Below are 10,703 nucleotides of genomic sequence, written 5' to 3'. Positions count from 1 at the left end.
TCTTTCTCTCTCTCTCTTTCTTTCTTTCTTTCTCTCTCTCTCTCTCTTTCTTTCTCTCTCTCTCTCTCTTTCTTTCTCTCTCTCTCTTCCTCCTCCCCCCCCTCCATGTAAATGTGTGTATCAGCTCTCTTTTGGGAGAACAAAAAAATTGGAAATTGAGGGGATGTCCATCAATTGGGGAATGTTTGAACATATATTGTGTAATTGTGATTGAATACTATAATTGAATAAGAAAGGATGACTAGTCTGGTTTCAGAAAAAGCTGGGAAAACTTCTATAAACTGATACAGAGTGAAGTTAACCAAACCAGGGGAACATTGTGTATATTGTGACAGCAACATTGTAATGATGACCAACTATGAACTACTTGACTACTCTGATGAAGACAATGATCCCAGCCAGTCCCAAAGGACCCGGATGGAAAATGCTCTCCACCTTCAGAAGGACAAGTGATGCGCTGATGAACGGCTCTCTTCCTTTACGGGGCAGGCTATTCATATCTACCAGCTCATCAAAATCTGAGTAGCTGCTGTGTCCAGACCCTGCTTCCTCCCCTCCGGGCCACTTCCCTTCCTTTCTCAATAAGTTTTGCATCTACTTGTAATTTTTCTCTCAACTCCTGACCTCATATTTAGGAACCTTAACATGCAGATTTGTTCTCTCTCAAATATCCTAACCACTCCCTTCTTAATCTTCTTACCTCCCATGAGCTTCTCCTCCATGCCACATTAGCTACATGCAAAGATGGTCACAACCTTGCCGTTGACACCATTCATAACTGTACTGCCTTTATATGTTTGCGAATTCTGAAATCCTTCATCTGGTAATAAATCTACTGACTTTGCCATTTTCCCTCTGACTTCCCTTACATACCCTTACTCTTTAGCTACCCTGTGACCTCCTTTCCCTGAGCCCTCAGTTCTCTTCCAGGCCATCCCTCCTGCACTAGCTGCTTCTCTCTTCTTCCTCCCATCTTGACCCTTTGATGAACCAATCTAACTCGACGATGTCCTCTCTTGAATCTCTAGCCTCTTTATTATATTGCTGATTTTGCCCAGCCAATCCTGTCTTAGACCACTCCTATGACCTACCCAAGGGCTCCTGAGCAGAAGCTAAGAAAATCACAATAGTTCTTACTGTTCTGACACCACAAACTGATGTTAAACAATTTCGACTAGGTTCTTACTACTCTTCCACCTCTCCTCCCAGCTCACTCTGCTGTTCTCCACAACTTTCTCATCCTCATGAAATCCTCCATGACATCCCACCCTGGCAGTAGAGAACTCTGTTTCATATTGTACAGAAAAAAATTGAGGCCATTCACCATAAGCTTTCTCTTCTCCCCTCTTCCTCATCTCTTATCACTCAGTATCTCCTGCCCCTCTCTCCTCCTTCACCCCAGATCACCTGATGAAGTGCCTTCACTCCTACCAAAGGGCAACCCTTCCATCTCTCAGATGATTCCATTCCACCTCATTTTCTTCAACAGATTTCCCCCTTTGTCATCTCTCACTTACCTTGGGCCTCTCTGTACCAGCTCTTTCTCTACTGCCTACAAGCATGTCCATGTCCCCTTCATCTTCAAACAGCTCTCACTAGATCCTCCCATGCCTGCTAGTTATCAACATCTCTTCTACCTTAATAGTGAAACTCCTCAAAAAAGCCTGTATAAATGGTGTCTCCGTGGTCCCCTTAAGCCCTTACAAATCAACTTCCAAGCTTTATCGTTCCACCAAAATTATTTCTCCAAAGTACTTGGTGATCTCTTACTTGCCAAATCCGATGATATTTTCTCAGTCTTCATTCTCTTTGACCTCTCAGAAGCCTTTGACACTATTGACCGCTTCCTTCTCCTTCGTACTCATTTTCTGTCTAGGTCTTCAGGACATCTCTCCTGGTTCTACTCCTCCCTCTATGGCCACTCCTTTTCCGTCTCTTTTATTGGATCCTCCTCAACACTCCCTCTCATGATAGGTGCCCCCTCTTCTCTTCTCCCTCTAGACTACTTCACTTTGTTATCTCATCAGCTCCCATAGATTTCATTATCATCTTTGTATTGGTGAGTCTCAAATCAACCTTTTTGCTTCAGTTTTTCCACTGACTTCCAGTCTCTCATCTCCAACTGCCTTTCAGATGTCTCTAAATGGATGTCCAGTAGACATCTTAAACTCAATCTTTCCCCCTAAATTTTCCCCCCTCTGCTACTTTTCTTCTTATTTAGAGGGCACGCTTCCTCCCAGTCCCTCAAGGCTCCCAACATAGGAGTCATCCCGACCGTCTCCACTACCACCATATTCACGCTGTGGCCAAAACTTTCCGATTTCACATGTGCACCATTTTAAAAATGTCTCCTCTCCTTCTCTGGTGCAGGGCTTCATTATCCAGGGCCTGAACTATTACCTTCTAGGGGGTCTGTCCTGCCTCCATTCTCTCCCCTCTCCAGTTCATCATCCATTCAGCTGCCAAAGTGATTTTCCTAGAGCCTACCTTTGTACTCGATAAACTCCAGTGGTTCAAACCTAATACTCTCCAGAGCAAATAAAAAATGCTCTGCTTGACATTCAAAGCCCTTCGTAACCCAGTTCCCTCCTACCTTTCCAGTCTTTTTTTTCCCTTTTTTTTTAAAGTAGTTAATTAATTTAGGATATTTTTCTATGGGTACATGAGTGATGTTCTTTCCCTCCTCTCTTTCCTCCCCCATCCCGGAGCTGAAAAGCAGTTCCACTGGGTTATCTATGTATCATTGTTCAAAACGCATTTCAATATTATTAATATTTGCAATAGAATGATCACTTAAAGTAGACATCCCCAATCATATCCCCATTGAACCATGTGATCAATCCTATTTTTTCTTCTGCGTTTCTGCTCCCACAGTTCTTTCTCAGGATGTGGAGAGCATCTTTCTCATAGGTCCCTTGGGGTTGTCCTGGATCACTGCATTGCTGCTAGTAGCAGTCAGTTACATTTGATTGTGCTTTCCAGTCTTTTAAAGAATCTTATTTCGTTCTATATATTCTTCAATCCAGTGACACTGGCCTTCTGGCTATTCTACAAATAAGATACTCTCTCTCTCATCCTTGGGCATTCTGTCTGGTTGTCCCCCGGACCTGGACTGTTCTACCTTCTGTGCTTTGATTATGGATCTCCCAGGCTTCCTTTAAGTCCCAACCAAAATCCCACCTTCAATAGAATCCTTTCCCAACCCCGCCTCCCATTAATTCTAGTGCTTTCCCTCTATTTTTTCCTTTTTATCATATATATAGCTTGCTTTGTTTACATTTGTTTGCATGCTGTCTCCCTCATTAGACTGTAAGCTCCTTCTGGGCTTGCACTGTCTTTTGCCTCTCTGTAGCCTCAGCATTTAGCACAATGCCTGGCACTTAGCTGGTTGATTATTTATTTTCCTTTGTCCTCAAAGAGGACCCAAATGTCACCACAATGGCAGGGTCACATGACTGATCAAGCCAATATGACCTTCGAAGACTCTCCCACAAGATCAGGCACCAATAGCCCAGATGAACATTCAGGATGGAGATGGAGATGGCTCTAAATTTGCACATCTCATGTTTCTTTTAAGCTACTACAGTTTGGCTTTGCTCCTAGAACAAACAGAGAGCCACTGTCTCTTGTGTCTCACTAATAATACTAACGTTTTCAGAGAGACTTTGAGTTTGTCTTTGTGTCACTTATGGCACATAGTAGGCACTCAACAAATGTTTATTGATTGATCTAATGAAGAACCACTGGGACAATCAGATGATGATGAAGAGCAGGAGAAGAGGAGAGAACTTGTGGGGAAACAATAACAGACTTTGCAGATCTAGGATGGGAGAAGTGTGCTTAGATAAAAACTCATTGAAAAAGAGTGTGGTAGAGTGTTTTATGGTCTGCCCTCTCCTTTTGAGGAGCTCATTTAAGATGGAAGCCAAGAGACTGGATAGAATATGGAACTATTATATTTTTTAAACCCTTACACCTTGATTCCAAGGTAGAAGGAGTGGTCGGGGCTGGACAATGGGGGCTAAGTGACTTGCCCAGGGTCACACAGCTAGGAAGTGTCTGAGGGCAGATTTGAACCTAGCATCTCCCTTCTCTAGGCCTGGTTCCCAATCCACTGAACCACCCAGCTGCCCCCTGGAACTATTTTAAGAGAAGTTTGCCATTTAGAAATCAGGATCATATTCACTATGCTCCTCTCTGATTCCACCGCATCGAGAGTATTATGCCAAGTTCTGGGCTTGCTACCCTTTAGTGGGTAATCCACTGATATTGGCCTACTCGCTTCTCCTTACTGACACACTCCATTTTGACTCCATCTTTTATTCTTACCATCTCTCAGGCCCAGAATGCTTTCCTTCCTCACATCTGCCTCTTGGAATCTTTAGTTTCCTTATAATTCATCTCAAGAACAACCTTCTGCACAAAATCTTTCTAGACCCTAGAGGTAATAGGAACCACTGCATCCCATGAATGTCAGGGTCTTGCTCCCCCAAATTACACTATTTCTCTTCTGTATCTATTCTCTCCTGGGATTTATGGAATGTTTACAAAGGATTAACACCTCTGCAGGGTTGTACATCCAACTTTGGCATCCATCTGTCACCCGACTCTCACCTGTGATTTCAAGAAGTTGTAGCATGCATGCTCAGCCACAATCTGATAAAACCATCTCAACAAATGGGCTAAGTCAGGTTGAGGGTAACCAAGAAGCCTCCAACCCATCGATGAATTGGAAGAGTGTCTACTCTAAGCACGTTAAGACTTCATTCAGTGGAATGAATGTGGATGAGATCAATTTGTCCCGACGGTCTCCTGAAGGTGGTGGAAGCAGGCATCATGGAGTCCTTAGAATTTGGTCAGACATGGAAGAGGCCAAGGTCATCCACTACATCCTAGACCATCACCAGTCATCTTGCTTTTGTCTTGCCACTGGATTTCTCTGACTGAAAGAGAGTGAGGCTGATGACTGGGTACAGTTCTGCCTCCCTTATATCCAATTCATGTACAAGTCAAGACATCACCCTGTGATGTCATTGCTCCTCATTGAAAAGGAGGATGAACAACATCTTCTCTGTGTTTCTATATATACATGATATCTCCTGCTAGAGTGGAAGCTCCTTAGGCCACTTTTATTTTGTATCCTCAGCATTTGGTACAGTGCCTGGCACATGATAGCTCCTTAATAAATGCTTGTGGATCAGTAAACTAAATTGTCCCAAGGAGAGCATCCAGGATAGTGAAGGTCCTTGTGGTCATTCCATAGGATGATGAGTTGAAAGGAGAAATAGAAGGCTACGCTGTACTTGGGACAGGTTGCTTGGGGGAAGGGCAAGAAGGAGCTGCCTGGAAGTTTTCAAAGAGTTCAAATGGAAGAAGAGATTAGACCTGTTCTGTTTGACCCCAAAAATTGGAGCCAGAAGAAAGAAGTATAAAATGGAAAAAAATAGACTATGTCAGGAAAAAGCCCAAATGATCATTAGAGCTATCCCAAAGGGAAATGGGCTTTCTCTAGAGCAAGGGTCGGCAACCTTTTTGGCCGCGAGAGCCATAAATGCCACAGTTTTTAAAATGTCATTTCGTGAGAGCCGTGCAGTGCTCACAGTGCCGCTCCTGTAACAGCGCCTGGAAAAAATGGACTTTATGGCTCCTGCAGAAAGAGCCACATCTGGCCCTCAAAAGAGCCAGATATGGCTCGAGAGCCATATGTTGCCAACCCCTGCTCTAGAGGCTGGGCGCTTCCCCTTCATTGGTGGCTGCCAGTCAGAGGCCAGCTGACTGCCTCTCCTATATGCTATAGACATGATTCCTTGGGGGTTGAGGCTTGTACTAGACGACCATCAAGGTTTGCTCCAAGTCTTAAATTGAGTAAGCCTCTCAATAATAATAAGCAGCATTGGCGCATTGCTTTAGGATTTGGCGAGCACTTTGGGGGCGTTCTTTCTCCTCAGAGGTGTAAAGCAGCATTCTTTCTGGTCCAGCTTCCTGCTTCCTGTGGCTCTTGGGAGAACAGATCCTGTTTGCTTCCCCTTGATTTACCTTGTTTAATAATGACCATCTTCATCACGATGCACACTGAGCAAAAGAAGGAGAAAGAGCTCCCTTTAGGAGGAGATATTCTCATGAGTTATACTTGGAGATTTTTGGAAAAGCCTTTGCAGAGGTCGTCTCTTGTAGCTCCTTGTCTTCAGATCTCGTCGTAGAGATGGAATAATTGAGTCTGAGAGAGGTAAGGGGGCTTTCCAGTGTCACACATGAAAGGAGGAGTTTCCTCCACTCACAATTGGATCTCAGATTTCCTTTTTTTGTTGTTAGAAACACATTTTTATTCTCAAATGTGCCAGTAAAAAACTCATTTTCCGATCAAAAGATGTTAATACATACAACAAGAATTTACACTAGTCCACGGATGTAAATTTGCAGAGCTCTTAAAATATCCAGATCCATTCTGATTATTAGATGGTTCAAATAGCCTTCTAGGTTACACTTACATTGAACAGACATCACAGAATCCCTTATAATAGTGTAAACAAAATAACTTTCTTCCTAAACGGTGAATTTTTCTTCATTTCAGTCCATTCTTTCAGGACTCGCCCTTCTAGGAGGACTTCCAGAAGGTGAGCCGCTTCTCTTCCGAGATGGTGATCTGGACTTTGATCGACTGCTTCTCGGTCTTGAGAGAGACCTGAATGTGGATCTTGAACAGGATGACTGGAAACACGTTGATCTTTTTAAAGAGCCAGATGGAGATCGGGTCAAAGCAGACCTAGATCTACAAAGAGATGCTGATCTTAACCTTCGAGGAGGTGCAGATCTTGACTCCCTAGCACGGCTCCTGCTCCGTGAGCGAGAACACCTCCTTCCTCTGGACCTCGAGGGAGATGGAGATGGTAACCTGCTTCTCCTTCAGCCGTGGCGATGGCCGTCTTAAGCCCGGTGACTTCTCTCCCCACACTCGTCACATCTGTCGTCAGGACCAAATGGCCGCCGTGCAGGTGCTCTGTGCTGTCTAGATCTTTGGGTCGTGCCCGCTGACCACTGGACTCTTCCCCGAGAGCCACCCATCAGCTTTCCATCTAGGCCTCAGACGGCATCTTCTGCATCTCTTGGATCTTCAGATTCCACAAAATCAAACCCCGGAGGATCTCTGGCAATCCAAGCAGTTCTTGAGGGACCAGAATAACTGCAGGCTCTTTCCAATTCTCCTTTGCCAGCACCAGTTCCCAGGTTGCCAACATATACTCTGGTCTCTCCTCGGCACGGCCCGTAGCCCGACATGGCTTCCGGCCTATGCGCTCGCTGCCCTTCGCCGTGACCTGATCTCAGTGGAGGAACCAGCTGCCTCCACAAGCAACCCCCAGAGCTCAGATTTCCTGACTCCCAGGAAGTGCTCTTTGCCAGTGTGTGGCAGGGTCCTCCTCTCAGTCACCCTTATCAGTCAAAGGGAGGGTACAACGTTAGCACGTCCCCAAATGACTCCTCCGAGGTCTCTCCCTGCCCTTAGCTCCGGTCAGCATCGCCAGCTCTCTGTTACCATTAATCTTCCTCGATATCTCACCAAGGACAGAAATTCAATTCAAACTCGGCCCGTCCAAAACAGAGAATCCTCTCTTCCATTTCCTCCCCCCCCCCCCCCAGACAGACAGACTGACTTGCCCGTTTCTGTTAAAGGGCCTCCCCTTTCCGGGAGTCCAGATTGGTGGCCACAGATTCTCCCGTCTTCTCTTTTCCTCGTCCCTCACGTGCTCCCCGGCTCTTGCCTAGCCTGCTTCCACACGTCCCTTGTACCCATTGCCTTGTCTCTACTCACAAGACCAGCACCCTCAGCACCCATCACCTCCATGCTCAAAAGAAATGAAACTGGTTTTCCAGCTTCCTCACTCTTCAATCTATCCTCTGTCTACACAGCAGGCAAAATAATTCCCCCAAAGCCCAAGCCTGGCCACGTCCCTTCCCTTTCTGGACCATCCGAGAGCTCCCTCCGGTTCTGAAAATGTCGGCTCCTCAGTTGGTTACTCCAAACCCGGCTCCGGCCCGCTCGGAGTCCGGCCAAACAGGACAACTGCCTCCTCCGCGAGATTTCATATGCCGCCTCCGCGCCTCCCCTGGGCCGTCCCCCAAGGCTGGCCTGGCCGCCTTCCTCTGCTCTGCCTTCCACACTCGGGAGCTTCGGGTGTGCTGAGGTGAGCTAGCCTGTCCTCGCTCCCTCCACACAGATGTGACATACATACATACGGAACACGCATACAAACGACATGTGTGTAAAATCCATTTAGATGTGTTTCTGGTTATGGGCGTCTCCCTTTTCAACTCGCTCCTCTCCTGGGGTGGGCAGCCATCACCTCGCCCTCAGCCTGTGGTCACGACTGCTGTGGATCAGCTCGCCCGCCGGCCATTCTCTGCTCAGCTCCCAAAGCTAAAGCCCGGGAGGGGCCCCTTTGACCCCCTGCCCATCGCTCAGGGCACTCCAGTGGTTTCCTGCGAACTCTGGAATCCTAAAATCCTGTTTGGCTTTGAAAGCTCCCCGTTCCGGGGCCTCCCTCCCTCTCCACGTTCGCTCAGGCTAGCCCGGCCTCCCCCTCAGGTGCCTGGCACACGTCGTTCCCCCTGTACCCTCTGGGCCATCACCGGCTCTGCCCAGAGCATTCTCTCTCCTCTTCTAGATGGCGGCCTTTCCCGGGCTAACTTCAGATCTGGGCTCTCATCTCCGCTTCTCCCAGAAGCCTTTCTCGGGGCCTGGGGGGAGAGGGCGCGTTACACACACTTGTCTCCCCCATTTGACTGGGCTCCCAGAAGGCAGGACCATGGCTTGGGCCTTTCTCCTTTTCTCCAGTTCTCCACTTTTTCATTTTGCCTTCAGAGAATCAGTAAAGAGTAAATGCTTAAAAATGGTTATTTTGGGCAGCTGGGTAGCTCAGGGGATGGAGAGTCAGGCCTAGAGACGGGAGGTCCTGGGTTCAAATTCAACCTCAGACACTTCCCTGCGGTGTGACCCTGGGCAAGTCACTTGACCCCCAGGGCCCACCCTTTCCACTCTTCCACCAAGGAGCTGATACACAGAAGTTAAGGGTTTAATAAAAAAAAGTGATTATTTGATTGGATGGAGGGTAAAAGGCCAAGGAAATGGGCCCAGAGAGCCACCAAGGCCTCAGAGCCGTGCCGGCACTCATCTGATTTGTTGGAATAACTGGGGCAAGGACAGGTCTTCGGGGGCAGAAGAATCATCTTTTCCCTTGCAAAGTCCTTCCAAGGGGTCGGGCTCGGAGCAGGGGAGGTCCCTCTGTCGCCTCCTGCCCGGCCTAACTATTAGCAGAAGTTAACCACGTGGCCCACGGCCCACGCACCCCTCTGTCGTCTTCAGGGGGCGCTTAGCCCTCATGGGAGCGACGTGCCAGTTAGGAGACGCGGCCTTTCTCTAAGCCGTGAGCCGTCTCGGCCCTTTGGGGTTGGGTCCTTGCGGGGCCGGCCATCCCCGGCAGGCCGCAGCTTCATCCCGAGAACCTCCGGGCCTGCCTCACTCACAGACGCTCCTTTCCATTTAGGAATCCATCAGAAATGTAATTGGGAAATCTTTAACCACGCCACCAAGCCCACCAAGCCCACATAATGCTCATCGGCGCTTTCCCAGGCGGCCCGCACTGGCAGGGACTCTTTCTGGCTGGCTCAGGGGCTCTCATTTCTAGTCTGAGTTTTAACACGGCTGATACTTGCAATGCCCCCCGTCCTTGTGCACCAGACCGTGGGCTAGCAGTGACCGCTGGCCTTCACGTCCGTGTCTGGCCAGCCATGGAGCGCTTCATCTTGAAGATGTAACGTAAACATCAAATGATTGAGGGGAAAGTGATTGGGAGGGGAAAGAGAGGCCCAGCGATCCGGGTACTTGGCTCAGTCTGCTATTTGCTCCTTCTTCCCAATTTAATTCTCCAAGTATTTACGGTGTGCCGGGCTCTGTTAAGGACCCCAAAATAGGGGTGGCTGCTGCCCCCGGGACATCCTGATCCGAACCAAGATGACCCTGTAATAAATAGGCAGGTAGAGATGCCAGATACCAGACCAACAGCCGGTCCCTTCTTCCTGGGCTCTCCCCGTGACAGCCTCCCACCATGGAAGCGGTGCCCTGGGCTCGGGTCCCAGAGGGGACGACTGCTCTCCTTCCGGGGTTCACCTTCCCCTCAGGCACGGTTCCCTACCTTGGCCTTGCCAGAGATCAGCCTTTTGAGGCGTCTCCGCCTCTAGTACCGTATTAATACTCTGGAGATTCCTTTCCTCTTTCGGGCAGGCCTCAGTTTCGCTTTTTCCTCCGTATACGAACATTACGAAAGACCCCTTTGGGCCCTAACATTCCATGATTCTATGATTCAATAATCATGGAAGGCGCAGAAACAGAACCGGTCGAAACGCTCATTTAAACTGATATACTCGAGACTCTTATTGGCGACCGGAGGGCTAAGCCAAGGTTTCCTGCTGGAACTTTTTTCAAGGGTTCGGCTGGAGAAAGGCTTCTGGATCAATGAGTGAGAGAGCCGGGATGAGTAAGTAATTAAGAGAGGAATCTGTGAGCCTCTGGACTGCGGGAGGGAGGCGGGAACCCAGGGGAGGCAGAGAGAGCTGCCTGACGGGTTGAATCGTTCTGGATCGGTCAGGAGAGGGCTGCAGCCTGACTGGCGCTTGGAATGGAGGCAGTTCTTGGGGAGGCCCTGTGTGGT

At 48.2% G+C, this 10,703-nt stretch overlaps 1 protein-coding gene and 1 pseudogene across 1 annotated transcript in view; both read right to left on the bottom strand.

The window, feature by feature from the left end:
- The window catches only part of LOC123234462 (cytosolic 5'-nucleotidase 1A-like), a gene marked incomplete at its 5' end in the record, with an annotated part of 32,753 nt that extends 29,394 nt beyond the window's left edge, over positions 1-3,359 (bottom strand). Inside the window, one exon of the mRNA XM_044660362.1 lies at positions 3,333-3,359. Within this exon, the coding sequence (XP_044516297.1) occupies positions 3,333-3,359 (27 nt within the window). The remainder of the gene's footprint in view (positions 1-3,332) is intronic.
- Positions 3,360-6,567: 3,208 nt separating this feature from the next.
- On the bottom strand, positions 6,568-7,275 carry LOC123234463 (annotated as a pseudogene).
- Between the last annotated feature and the right edge of the window lie 3,428 nt (positions 7,276-10,703).

Source organism: Gracilinanus agilis, chromosome 2, assembly GCF_016433145.1.
Source record: "Gracilinanus agilis isolate LMUSP501 chromosome 2, AgileGrace, whole genome shotgun sequence".
NCBI classification, from domain to species: domain Eukaryota; kingdom Metazoa; phylum Chordata; class Mammalia; order Didelphimorphia; family Didelphidae; genus Gracilinanus; species Gracilinanus agilis.
Note: the sequence above shows the minus strand (reverse complement) of the source record. Positions and strands in the feature narration are given on the sequence as shown.